This window comes from Chiloscyllium plagiosum, unplaced genomic scaffold (genome assembly GCF_037043375.1).
Source record: "Chiloscyllium plagiosum isolate Xiang-an unplaced genomic scaffold, Cpla_swu_hap1 HiC_scaffold_24, whole genome shotgun sequence".
Taxonomy (NCBI): Eukaryota; Metazoa; Chordata; class Chondrichthyes; order Orectolobiformes; family Hemiscylliidae; genus Chiloscyllium; species Chiloscyllium plagiosum.
Window position 1 is genome coordinate 14335443 of NW_028270162.1, and position 14863 is coordinate 14350305.

Here is a 14863-nt window from a genome sequence, read left to right on the forward strand (position 1 = left end):
AGTTGGAGGCACTGGATACTGCAAAGGCTTTTGGGACCTGACAACCTGTGCTCCAGAACCTGCCACTCCCCTAGCCAAGCTGTTCCAGTACAGTTACAACACTAGCATCTACACTACAATGTGGAAAGTTGCTCAACTATGTCCTGTACATAAAAAGCAGGTCAAATCCAACCCAGCCAATTACCGCCCCACCAGTCTACTGCTAATCATCCGTCAAGCGATGGAAGGTTATCAACAGTGCTATCATACAGCACCTGCTCAGCAATAACCTGCTCAAGTGACGCCAGTTTGGGTCCTGCCAAGACCACTCAGCTCCTGACCTCATTATAGCCTTGGTTCAAACATGGACAAAAGAGTTGAATTCCAGAGGTGGGGTGAGAGTGATTGCCCTTGACATGATGGCTGCATTCGACTGGGTGTGACATCACGGAGCCCTCACGAAACCGGGATCAATAGATATCGGGGTAAATTGTCTTGTGGTTAGAGTCATAACTGACATATTGGAAGATGGTCGTGGCTGTTGGAGGTCAGACAACTCAGCTCCAAGACATCTCCACAGGAGTCCCTCAGGGTAGTGTCTTAGGCCCAAACATCTTCAGTTGCTTTGTCAAATACCTTCCTGCCATCATAAGGTCAGAAGTGGGAATGTTCACCGATGATTGCACAAAGTTCAGCACCATTCACTACTCCTCAGATCCTGAAGCCATCTGTGTCCAAATGCAACAAGATCTAGACAATATCCAGGCTTGGGCTGACAAGTGGCAAGTAATATTCACATCACACAAATGACAGGCTATGACCATCACTAACAAGGGACAATCTAACCACCATCCCTGACATTCAATGTTGTTATCATCACTGAATCCCCCAACATCAACATCCTGGGAGTTATCATTCATCAGAAACTCAACTGGACTCACCACATAAACACAGCGGCTACAAGAGCAGGTCAGAGGCTCAGAATACTGCTGTGAATAACTCATCTCCTGACTCCCCAAAGCCTGTCCACAATCTACAAGGCAAAAGTCAGGCGTGTATTGGAATGCTCTTCACTTGCATGGATGGGTGCAGCTCCAACAACACTCAAGAAGCTTGACATCATCTAGGACAAAGCAGCTCGCTTAATTGGCACCACATCCACAAGCATCCACTCCCTCCATCACTGACACTCAAGTAGCAGCAGTGTGTACTACCTACAAGATGCACTACAGAAATTCACCAACAATCCTCAGACTGCACCTTCCAAATCTACAAACACTTCCATCTAGAAAGACAAAGGCAACAGATATATGAGAACACCAGCACCTTCAACTTTCCCTCCAAGCCACTCACCATTCTGACTTGGAAATATATCGCCATTCCTTGTTCCTTCACTGTCATTGGGTTAAAATCCTGGAGGCATTGTGGGTTAAGCCACAGCAGGTGGAATGTATCGGTTCAAGAAGGCAGCTCACCTCCACTTTCTCAAGGGCAACTGGAACGGGCAATAAATGCTGGCCAGCCAGCGACGCCCACATCCCACAAAACAAATTAAAAAGCCTGCAAGTCTACCATCTAGAAGGACAAGGGCAGCAAATGCTCAGGAACATTATTACTAGAATTCCCTCTAAATCCCTCATTATCCTGAATTATCGCCAATTGAGTAACCATTCTGAAAGTCCCTTTCTAACAGCACTCAATGGCTGATGTAACTTAAGAATGCAATTCACAACCATCTTCCAGGACAGTTAGGGATGGACAATAAATTTTGGTCTGGCCAGTGATGCCTTCAGCCCATGAATGAATTTTGAAGAAGTTTTATTTCTTTCTATTGATATCATGGCTACTTACATTACTTGTTCAATTCATTTTCAATCTTGATGGCTTATAAACCAATAAAACGATAGGCATGATGGGCCAAAGCCCACTCTTGTTTGCTGTCTCTTTGCAATGATCTTCCATCGTAGTTTCTCAAGAAGCACAGATCTCTCGCTTTCCAGGGTAATGTACATTACAACATTCTTACGCCATGCCACGTTCAGGTCTGCATTAATGTTGAGACTCACCATAAGAATAAATGGAAACGGACCAGTTAAAGATCTGGTTTAATGCTGTGTATCTTGGACGATTGGGAGAGTTATCCAGAACGAAAACAAACTCTTTGGTCCAACCAGTCCGTGCTGCACGTAATCCCAAACTAACCTAACCCCACCTGCCTGCTCCTGGCCCATATCCTTCCAAACTTTTCCTATTCACATACAGTATTTATCCAAATGTCTTTTAAACGCATTAATTGTGCTCACATCCACCACTTCCTCAGTCCACACACAAACCACCCTCTGTGTAAAACATTTGCCCCTCATGTCATTTTTACATGTCCCTCTTCTCCCCTTAAATATGTGTCCCATGTTTGACAAAAAATGAACAAGAGGAGCAAGATGTCATTGGCTATGCTTTGAGCACGTGCTTTGACTCAAAGGCTTGGACATTGCCCTGCTAAGCACACACTGTGGGAAAAGTAAATTAAAAACCCACTCAAACATACAAATAAGAAACCAGAGAAGGCCACTCGGCCCTTTGAGCCTGTGCCATTATTCAATAAGATACTCAATTAAGGGTGAAATGGTGGCTCACTGGTTCGCACTGCTACTGCACAGCGCCAGGGACCCAGGTTCGATTCCAACTTCTGTGTGGAGTTTGTACATTCCCCCTGTGTCTGTGTGGGTTTCCTCCCACAATCCAAAGATGTGCAGGTTAGATGGATTGGCCATGCTAAATTGCCTTTGGTGTCCAGGGATGTGTGGGTTAGGTGCATTAGTCAGGGGTAAATGTAAAGTAGTAGGAGAATAGATCTGGGTGGGTTACTCTTTAGAGGGTTGGTGTGGACTTGTTGGGCCAAAGAGCCTGTTTCCACACTGTAGGGAATTCTATATAAAGAAAATACTGTGGCCGATCTGACTTTAATCTCAACTCTACTTGCTGAATATCCCTGATAATCTTTCATCCCATTGATCATGAAGAATCTATCTACCTCTGTCTTAATAATATTTAAAGATACTGCATCCACTGCCTTTCGAGGAAGGGATTTCCAAAGACTCACAATCCTCTGAGAGAAAACGTTTCCTTACCTCTGTCTTAAATGGGCGGCCCCTTATTTTTTAAATGGGATTCTAGATTGTCTCACAGGAGGAAACATCCTTTCAACATCCGCCCAGTAAAATCCCCTAAGGGTCTTATATATTTCAGTGAACTCAACTCCGACACTTCTAAACTCCAGAGGATTCAGGCCCAGCCTGCCTAGTCTTCCCTCATGATTCAATCTGCACAGATTGCCAAACACTCACCACAAATAGATCCGACAGCCACGATGAATCCAGCCCAGGCATAGCCTCTCCTGTAGAAGGCATCTGAGAGAGCTGAGTCTGGGTTCAGGCTGTGCCAAGGTACCATCAGGGTGAGGGCTGCAGAGACCAAAGTGTACGCCAAAGTGGCCAGACCCAAGGAAAGAGCCGTCGCGATAGGGACGGCCTTTTGAGGGTTCCGAGCTTCTTCGCTGGATGCGGCGATGACATCGAATCCGACAAACGCGTAGAAGCAGGTCGCTGATCCAGCCATGATGCCCGAGAATCCGAAGGGAGAGAAGCCACCCTCCGCAGCACTGAAGTTCCTCGGGTCGGCCAGGATGAAGCCGAATATCAGAATGAAGAGGATCACTCCCATGCTCACCACCGCAAACAGGTGGTTCATCCAAGACGCCACTTTGGCCCCACAAGTGATGAATGCTGTAGCAACGAGCAATATGGCGGCCGCGAGCAGATCGGGGTTGGGGGCAAGGAGGGGCACATTCCACCTGCCAATGTGCGTTTCGGTGAAATTCTGAATCTTGTGATTGAAGATGGAGTCCAGGTAGCCACTCCAAGCCCTGGCCACTGCTGCCCCGCCAATCACGTACTCCAGAATGACGTTCCAGCCAATCAGAAAGGCCCAGATCTCGCCCACTGAGACGTAGGTGAACATGTAGGCGGAGCCCGTCTTTGGCACACGGGAGCCAAACTCGGCGTAGCACAAAGCAGCCAGCAGAGATGCGAAACCTGCAAAGATGTAGGAGAGGATAATGGCGGGGCCCGCCACGTCTTTGGCAACCGCACCCGTCAGGACGTAAAGGCCGGAGCCAACCATACCCCCAAAGCCAAGCAACGTCAGGTCCAGAGTGGACAGGCACCTATTCAGGGCAGTCTCCATCATATCTGCCTCGAGGGTTTTGACTCTGTTCAGTTTCTGGCAGAATCGAGCCAGTGAGCTACAGCCGGGTAACCTGCTCACCATTGTTCCCCTTACCGTCTCTGTGATATTCTGTGTTAAAGGTATGGGCTGGAGTTGGTGACTTAGTTTATCAGTATCTCATTCTATACTCTGAAGCTGCAGAGAAAACCTCATTTCTGAAAGATGAGAATCGCAGATCTGTGGAAAACAAAATAAACAAAACAATGTTAATGGTTGAGAATTACTATCCATCTCTAAACCTAAACTTAATCCTAACCATAACCCTGACATGACCTCTAACACTGACACTAAACTTAACCTTAACCATGACACTAACCCCAACTCTGACCCTAACCATGACACTAGCCCTAACATTAACCCTAAACTTAACCCTAACCTTAACCCTGACCCTAACCATGACACTAACCCTGACCCTGACCCTGACCCTAACCCTAACCATGACATTAACTCTAACTCTGACCCTAACCATGACACTAGCCCTAACATTAACCCTAAACTTAACCCTGACCCTAACTCTATCTTGGCTGCCCAGAAGAAGCTCTCAGGTAATTTTATTCATTGTGATTGTCTGATGGACAGTCATTAGCTTAAGGGCCATGCTGTGACATCTTTTGGTGTGAGTGTATGCCAATCTGAGTGTGCACCATCTAACAGTTGGCACAATGGCCAGGAGCATGCCATTCTCATTGGCAGGGGAAGGAGGGGTCTCTGGCAGCAGACACCACTTGTTGATCTCATCATCTTCCCTTTATAGTCAAAGTTGAAAGCATGCAATGAATTATTGCATTATTTCCATAAACCCTTGGACAGTGTATGTATAAAAATAATTGAAGCAAGAATTACTTACTTTTAACACAAAATATTTGCTCAGTCTCTATAACACAGTTCACACACTCCACCTCCACAATTTCCAGCCTACAGTTAAACAGTTATTGAGGTCATCATCTTTGCGGCCACCACAAACTCTATGCTGTTACAATTAATATTATGTCTTTCCCCTTCTTCCTAGTCCTTCCACTTCCCCTCCCCCTCCAGGTAACTGTTCACAACCTCGATATCCTGTTATAGCCTCACCCAATGGCTACAGTGCAGAATCCATGCGGACTTTCTTCAGAAATGATTTATCGAACCCCACTCTCTGGTCCTCCTTCTGTAACCTTGCTTTTCTTTTCTCATCAGGTGATTTTCCAGTCCCCTTGTGAAAGCCATGATTGAACCTTGCTTCCATCATACTCTCAGACAATACGTTACAGATTCTAGCCACAGGCTCAATAAAAAAAGCTCTATCTCAGATCCTTTTTTGATTGTTCTGCCCTGTACCTTAAATTTGTCTCCTTCACTTTTTGATCCTTCTATAGTCTCTCTATTTACTCTGTCGAGATACTCATAACCTTCAATGCCTCTCAACTGTCTGCTCTCTGTAGAGAACAACTTCAGCTTCCCTACTCTATCTGGTTGGAACTCCTCATTCCTGGAACCATTTGCAGAAACCATTTTCACACCTAGCTCTAAAATCCTCACATGTTTCCTTGTGGTCTGCTGCCAGAATTGGACGCAATATTCCCCCTGGGGGCAAACCAGTGTTTTATCAAGATTTGTTCTTATTGTTTCCTCTTATGGTTCACCCCAAGCTGAGCTTTCAACTTTGTCTCAAGACCAGCGTGAATGTCTGCTTCCCCACTGCCCCTTCTATCCAGCCTATCAGCCACTGGAAACCTCAGCCAGACCCTTCACGCTTGGCATTCTGACAATGCCCAGTCCTGCTAGATGAACAGCTCCACAGCATCCAGCAAACTCTTCCCAACTGAATGTTCTTCCATGTGGAAGGGTCAAAATTCCACATTGGCAAGGGAAATGAAACTACATCGGGGAGATAGGACGCCAACTTGCGGATCGTTTCAGAGAACATCTCTAGGATACCCAACCAACTCCATCGCCCTGTGGCTGAACACTTCAACTCCCCTCCCACTCCATCAAGGACATGCAGGTCCTGGGCCTCCTCCATCGCCAAACCTTAACCACCCAACACCTCTTCATCTGCCTTGGGACCCTGTAACCACACGGGATCAATGTGGATTTCACCAGTTTCCTCATTTCCCCTCCCCCCAACTTATCCCAGTACCAAGCCTCCAACTCAGCATTGCCCTCTTGACCTGTCCATCATATTTTACATTTATCCATTCCGCCCTCCTATCACCTTCCCCCCACCTTCATCTACCTTTCACATTCCCATCTACCCCAGCCCCACCCCCCTCCCATTTATCTCTCAGTCCCCCGGCCCACAAGCCTCATTCCTGATAAAGGGCTTTTGCCCACAACATCGATTCTCCTGTTCCTCGGATGCTGCCTGACCGGCTGTGCTTTTCCAGTGTGACACTTTTCGACTCTTACTCTCCAGCATCTGCAGTCCTCACTTTCTCCTAACACTACCCAAGGCTCTATCATTATGAAACTATGCTGTTGACATTAATCTCTATTGTTCATCCAACTATGCTAGCTAAACCCTCCCAGAATCCATCCTGTGATAATCAGCTCTGCTGATTTTTGCATTGGAAATGAGAGGTGACCACAAGACACGTTCATGGCAAAACCAAATACAATTTAGATTACCATAAATGCACGAGCAAAAGTGAACACTTACAAAAAGGCAAAGCCTTTCAAAGTCATATTTTGTGCGTTAGCACACCTTTTAAATTGTAAACAGCTAAACATAATTAACTTCAATGTGTTTTTTTATTACTTCCTCCGTCCCGGTTTGCATGTTATCTATCAGGTCAATTCTAGAAATGATTTGGATAGTGGTTAAGGTGACGTACATACATGAAGTCATCCATCAGTTCTGCTCGAGGTACCTCAATCCCTTCACTTCTTTTGTTTAACCAAATCTTCCCCAAACTATAATAAAACATTGCATAGAAACTGTTCCGATTTTAGCTTTTGCAGAGTGGTGCAAGCAACTGGAAAGACAAACTGTATGTTGGCTGCTCTTGGAGGAGGATTTCTGTAGTCAGAGAGATCCAAAAAGCTCCTTTGACCCACCCTGTCAACACTATTCAAAAACAACTACCTCAATCCCATTTTCCAGCACTTGGCCCATTTCCCTAATACCTTGGCATCGCAAATGCACATCGAAATGCTTGTTAAATGTTACGGGGCTTTCTGTCTCTCCCACCCTTACACACAGTGAGTTCCAGACTCCCACCACCCTCTGGGTGTAAATGTTTTTCCTCACGTTTCCTTACACTCCTGCCCTCTCACATTAAATTGAGATAGTTCCGAGGACTATGAAGATCAAGGGGAAATGGGGAAAATGTGGGAACAGGATTTGGATGATCAGCCATGATCATATTGAATGGCAGTCCAGGCTTGAAGGGCCAATTGGCCTATTCCTTCTCCTGGCTTCTCTGTTTCTATGTTAGCAATCCCTGGTTAAAATACTCACCCCAACCCGTCCGTTGAACTGTGTTGCAACAGCATTGAACGTTGCTAACTATCAAGTTTGGGTTCTTCTTGATCTGTGGAGACCAGCTAGTCCTTGGATACATTAATGATAGGCTCATGGTGATGGTCCTGATACTGAGAAGCATTTAGATATTGAGACACTGCGTCCCTCAGCTGAAGACTCTAGATCTTTCAGGATAAGATTTTGGCTCTTTAAGACGGAGGAGTAACACCTTCACTTAGAAACTCATGAATCTTCAGATTTCTCTGCCAACGTTGCCCTTTGGTCTTCGAGCATATTCAGGACAGAGATTGATAACATTTTTGAGCAATAAATGAATTAAGGCAAATCACAGATCGATCAGGAGGGCAGACTGAGATAGAAGATCAGTCATATTTCTTATGTTCTTATGCTAACAACTGAGTAGTAGCTGGTGCACTTTCTGCTCATGTGATTAGAGTCATAGAGTCATAGAGCTGTACAGCATGGAAACAGACCCTTCAGTCCAACCCATCCATGCTAACCAGATATCCCAACCCAATCTAGTCCCACCTGCCAGCACCGGCCCATATCCCTCCAAACCCTTCCTATTCATATACCCACCCAAATGCCTCTTAAATGTTGCAATTGAACCAGCCTCCACCACTTCCTCTGGCAGCTCATTCCATACACATACCACCCTCTGTGTGAAAAAGTTGCCCCGCAGATCTCCTTTATATCTTTCCTCTCTCATCCTAAACCTATGCCCTATATTTCTGGACTCCCTGACCCCAGGGAAAAGACTTTGCCTATTTACCCGATCCATGCCCCTCATAATTTTGTAAACCTCTATAAGGTCACCCTTCAGCCTCCGACACTCCAGGGAAAACAGCCCCAGCCTGTTCAGCCTCTCCCTATAGCTCAAATCCTCCAACCCTGGCAACATCCTTGTAAATCTTTTCTGAACCCTTTCAAGTTTCACAACATCTTTCCAATAGGAAAGAGACTAGCTGGCACATCTCCTTTCCATCTCAAATGATACACTCAGACATTAAGCAATAGCAGCAATGCATTGGAGTGCTAATGCCAACTTGATTTGGTAGGTATCAGTAAACTGTATGGACAGCCCTGCCCTCTTCCTGTATCCCACACACCATCCTGATCTCTTCCAGGCCCATGCACAGCACTGATGGCCGAGAGGTTTGATCTAGCCTGATGTAGAGACCTTCCCCTTCAACAACCCCAAACCCCCCCCCCCCCCACTGCCCAGCCAGCACACAGACCACCAGAACAAAACAGCAAGGTGTAGCATCACAGCATCCTCTGCAAGAACAGAACAAAGGTAGCAATATTGAGTGGGCTGTGTTGGGTGTGTCAAATGTTATGCATGCAGTTGGTTAGGTGGATTGCCACAGACCTGATGAATGATGCATTAACATGCTATCACTAACATTATTCAAAAACCAGATTAAGGAGACAAGAACATTGAAATTCATTTCAATGGAGAACAGATACAGCCCAATTGTGCCAGCTCGCTATCTAAAAGAAATGAGATGAGGCGAAATAGGGTAAAGCCCACTCCTAGCATACCTCCCAGTGCTGGGCACTCACAGTGCAACTAGCGAATGAGAGCAAACTAATGGGCAACATCAAGATACATGAAGTCTTGCCTCAAGTCTCAAGATGTAGACTCTCAGTGTAGAATCTGGACAAGAGGGACTTGTACTCTTTGGAGACAAGGACAGAATCCCCCGGTCCTCACCTTCCACCCCAAGAACCTCCCTATACATTGCATCACCCTCGGCCATTTCCACCACCCACAGAGCTATATTTCCCTCCCCACCCCTATCTGCTTTCTGTAAAGACCATTCCCTCCACGACTCCCTTGTCAGGTCCAGGCCCTGCATCAACCCAACCACCCCTCCCAGCTCCTTCCCCTGCTACCTCAGGAATTGCAAAGTCTGCACCCACACCTCCCCCTCACCTCTGTCCAAGGTCCCAAAGGAGCTTCCACATCCATCAAAGTTTTACGTGTACTTCCACACATGTCATTTACTGTATCTGTTGCTCCCGCTGTGGTCTCCTCTACATTGGGGAGACAGGATGCCTTCTTGTACAGTGCTTCAGAGAACATCTCCAGTACACCCGCACCAACCAACCCCACCGCCCCATGGCCAAACATTTCAATTCCCCCTCCCACTCTGCCGAGGACATGCAGGTCTTGGGCCTCCTCCATTGCCACTCCCTCACTACCTGATGCCTGGAGGAAGAACACCTCATCTTCTGCCTCGGGACTCTCTAACCCTAAGGCATCAATGTGGATTTCACCAGTTTCCTCATTTCCCCTCCCCCCACCTTATCGCAGTTCCAACTTTCCAACTCGGCACTGCCCTCTTGATCTGTCCTACCTGTCCATCTTCCTTCTCACCTATCCACTCCACCCTCCTCTCTGACCTATCACCTTTACCTCCCCACCTTCACCAACCTATCATACTCTCAGCTACCTTCCCTCGAGCCCCAACCCCCTCCCATTTATCTCTCCACCCCCTCAGCTCCCAGCCCCATTCCTGATGAAGGACTTTTGCCCGAAACATCGATTTTCTTGCTCCTCGGATGCTGCCTGACCTGCTCTGCTTTTCCAGCACCACTCTCTCGACTCTAATCTCCAGCATCTGCAGTCCTCACTTTCACCAAAGACATCTACTGTCCACTGTTTCAGACAGGGTTAGTGAGCAGGCAAAGCTCAGTCGGTCCATCTCATCCGTCCAATATTATTATGGGTGAACCATCACGACATATGTTTCTGAATGCATATTGTTCTTGCATGGCCACATACAATAATAGGAGTCATGCAATGTATGCATCTGTTGGAGTTAAGAGCTGAAAAATGTGTTGCTGGAAAAGCGCAACAGGTCAGGCAGCATCCAACGAGCAGGAGAATCGACATTTTGGGCAAAAGCCCTTCTCCTTGGATGCTGCCTGACCTGCTGCGCTTTTCCAGCAACACATTTTTCAGCTCTGATCTCCAGCATCTGCAGTCCTCACTTTCTTCTGTTGGAGTTAAGTGAGGTAATGGTTGTTCTCCTGGAAGACAGCTCCCAGGTTCACTCAGAGCAACAATTGGGCAATTCAGGGGTGTGTGGAAAATTGGTAAGAGGCATAAATTACATCTGGGAGGCTGGGAGGAAATTCTCTGACATGCATATAACAGTCACAGGCTGCAAGTCAAAATGATCATCATGATCAACTTCTTGAGGCTGATGATCCACTTGAAGAAGTGAACTGGCCCTTTGTGATGTATTTTCTGATCCTATCCCCCAACCCTAAAGAGACTCCAGGGGTAATATCGATGCCCCTTCCTGAAGAGACATGTTGCTGATGCTTTGAGTGACAGGTTCACCTCTGCCAACTTTTCATCCTGGAGCGTATGTTGTTGCGGTTGTTTGCAATTTGGCCTTCTTGCGTTTGCCCTGTCTCTTTGTTCACAGACAATTAAAAACAATAAATTATTAAACCCTTTCCAAGGCAAACTCTGATATCCAGTTCACAGTTAGAGGAGTCATAACAAACAGGCAACGTTTGCGTGAACGAGGAGTTGGAACTAAGGTAGATTTCCTATAAACGCACAATGTAAAGTAAGCACAGAGTGTCTGTCACAAATAAGAATACGTTTGTACATAACAGGTCCATTTGTAACAATCCGGCCGGATGCTTTATGACCGAATGCCTGATGTATCGAGTCGCCGGTGATAACGCACTGATGTCAATTTCACGTCTTATCATTTGCAATTTCACCTCCGATTACTCCCTGGTTTTGTCTAGACTTGGGAACAAGGCTGCTTAAATAAATAACAAAAACAAACTGGACGGCCTCAAAATTCCCAGCTCGGCTCAATAAAATGCAGCAGAAAGGGGTGGGTGGGGGACGAGGGACCAAACGGGCTAAAGCCTCCCAAACCAACCCCCGCCCAAGAAAAAGGTTGAGAATTGTACCTTTGCATCCGAGGCAGAGGGTCAAATCCGTCAATCTGCAAAAATCTCCGCGGAACCTAGCTCCGCCTCGTCGAAAAGATGATGAAAGGTTCAAGGGAGGGGGAGGATTGATTGGTCATTCTGTACCAGGGAAAGGGCAAGAGATGAGGTGGGTCAGTGAAAGGCGATTTGGAACACAGTCAGCCAGGTGGGTAAAGGGTGTTGCTGAGGACAAAGCAAAGGGTGGCACCTGTTTTCCTGGCTCCTGGGGTATTTTCTTTCTTCTGATCTCTTTCTCCCTCTCTCTCTCTCTGATCAGACTGACGTCAGACAATACTGAGTGGGGATGGAAAGAGAGAGAGAGAATGGACTGATAGTGACAGCGAAAAGAGAGGACTCAGAGAGAGAGAGAGAGAGAGAGAAAGAGGTGTGAGGATACAGCATGAGGTAAGAGCCAAGGACGAAGCTTTTGGAAGGTCAACACACATTTGGCAACACGGGGCACCGGAGAAGTCGGGAATTTAACAGACTTGAAAATTCAGGGAAGCCGATTAAAAACGGAAGATTCTCACCTCGCTCTCTCTGTGCTGTAATTAAACCACCAAACTAACCAAAAAAAAGTGCATTACCTAATGCACACAATGAAGACGATATCACATAATTAACAGTTGAAAGACAGAACAGGGAAGCTAAAAGCAAAATTAATGCAGGTAAATTAATCAAACATGTGACCTCCTGTAGAGGTTACATTTCCAGGAGTAATTTTGGCTCTAGGAATTGTTCACATTGACACATACACCCACACCCATTACACACCCCTTAAACAGGTGAAATCTAGCCCTCTATTGTTCCCTTATTACAAAATTGACTTCTGTCTATATTACCTTTGCCTTTAATACAGTATTTTTCAATTGATAGCTGCTGTTGTTGAAAAAAAGGCTTAACTGTCCATTTACACCTTAATAATGTGTTTTCTTTCCTATTTTTTCGTTCTCTTTTTTAGTTTTTATTTTTTTAATTTTTTTTAAACCCCCACACTCCCGCCTAACTGCGGTAGGTAGTGCTTATTTTTTCACCAGCACCCATGTTGTGTGTGTGTAGGTGTGAGACACAGTGAGAGACACAAGGTGCACGAATCTTTATTCAGTTTCCAACATCAGGAAGAAAAGAAACACCCGAGTGGCCAGTGACAAGCAGTGCCCTTTACATCAAAAGTAATGTGTATCTTAAATCAGAATCGACACTGGAGATTGGACAGAAATTGCTGAAGCAATTACAAGCAAAACACTGTGGAGGATGAAGATCTGAAATAAGAACAGAAAGTGCTGGAGAAACTCAACAGGTCTGGCAGCATCTGTGAAGAGAGAAACAATGTTAACATTTCCAGTCCAGTAGATCGTCTTTGGAACTTAACATTGCTGAAGCATGGGGAGTATCAATGCCATGAATTGGATCTTCACTCAACATTATAATTCGGATAACGATGTTGTGGCATAAATTACCAGAAGAGCAAATCGATTACCATGTGGTGAGGGCAACAGATCATCTAGGTGGGTCTGAACCATTTCGGCACTGTGGCCCCATTTGAGGCTTGAAAGTAGTGGTGACCCCACTGAGAACCCACCAGAGGGCATTGTGGGTGAGAGGGGAGGATGTCTGAGAGAACAGGGGCTGTTACAATGCGGGGTACAATTGGGACAACTCGGTCAAGGCTCCATGAAGCTCATTACTGCTGCAGAGTTCATGACCCCAAAATGCAACTTAGGGTATGCCAAGGGAGCCTCAGTCATGTGCGTCGCTCAGCCAACAGTATATGAGAAGTCTTAGACATTCCGGTGGTGTGGATGACCACACCTGCAGGAAGTGCTGTGGTTTGGGCAGCTTGAGAGCTTGGTTTTGGGGTTTGAGTGTCACCTGGAGGCACAGCAGTTATTTGGATGACATGTGGTCACTCTACAACATAGGAAAGCGCATCAGGGAAGGGACGGGTGACCAACAGTCTGAAGAATGGCACACAAGCATTCAGGAGAGCAACAGAGTGCATCTCACTGAAGGATAGCTTTTTGGTGGATTCTCTGGTGGGGGGGGGGGGGGGGGGGGGGCAGGGGGGGTGCAGCCAGAGACCAGCTACCTGAGGTGGGTTGAGGAAGAGCTTTAGTGGTAGAAGACTCAATAATCAGGGGTACAGATAGGAGTTTCTGCAGACTTGACTCCACAATTGTGTGTTGTCTCCCCTGACTCCAAGGTCCAGGATCTCACCGAACAGCTACACAGCATTCTGAAGGGATGGAGTGAACAGTCAGAAGTTGGGGTTCACATTGGTACCTCTGACATGGGTGGGAAAAGGGATGAGGTCCTACAGCAAGAATTTAGGAAACTAAGCAGCTGATTGAAAAGCAGGACTTTGAGGGATTTATTCTCCAGATCGTTCCTGGTACCATGTGCTATATGAATGTGGGGAACGTAACAGATGAATGTGTGGCAGAAGGAGGGAAGACTATTGATTTTTCATTGGACCCCGAGAGGCAGCAAGGATCAGGAGATTTTGGTGAGCATGTCCACCGGCCCCTAAAGGTCTCAGGACAGGCAGATAAAGTGATTATTCAGGCATTTGTAGTGTACTTGCCTTTATTAGCCAAGGCATAGAGTTAGGAGCAAGGAGGTAATGCCGGAACTGTGTAAAGCATTGGTTAGGCCACAGCTAGAATATTGTGTGCAGCTATAGTCTGGATGTGATAGCCCTGGAGAGGGTGCAGAGGAATGTTGCCTGAGTTGGGGAGCTTTAGTTATGGAGGGAGCTCGGAAAGTCTGAGGTTGTTTGCCTTAGAGCAGAGGAGATTAGGAATGATTGAGATGTATAAAATAATGAGGAGCATAGACAAAAAGAGATTTTTTTCCCTTGGTGAAGAGATCGGTGACCAGGGGCACAGATTTATTAGTTTATTAGATTCCCTACAATGTGGAAACAAGCCTTTCAGCCCAACAAGTCCACACCAACCCTTTGGGGAGTAACCCACTCAGACCCATTTCACTCTGACTAATGCACCTAACACTATGGGCAATTTATCATGGCCAATTCACCTGACCTGCACACCTTTAGACTTTAGGAGGAAACCCATGCAGACAAGGGAGAATGTGCAACCTAACACAGTCACCTGAGGCTGGAATCGAACCTGGAACCCTGGTGCTGTGAGGTAGCAGTGCTAA

General features: G+C 46.3%; 1 protein-coding gene across 1 annotated transcript in view; it reads right to left on the reverse strand.

Annotated features, from left to right (window-relative positions):
* slc7a4 (solute carrier family 7 member 4) overlaps nucleotides 1-12097 on the reverse strand; it is a 34375-nt gene extending 22278 nt beyond the window's left edge. The window contains exons 1-2 of the mRNA XM_043715465.2: nucleotides 11678-12097; nucleotides 3324-4440 (exon numbers count right to left, since the gene is read on the reverse strand). Of these exons, the coding sequence (XP_043571400.2) occupies nucleotides 3324-4305 (982 nt within the window). The 5' untranslated portion in view covers nucleotides 4306-4440; nucleotides 11678-12097. The remainder of the gene's footprint in view (nucleotides 1-3323; nucleotides 4441-11677) is intronic.
* Between the last annotated feature and the right edge of the window lie 2766 nt (nucleotides 12098-14863).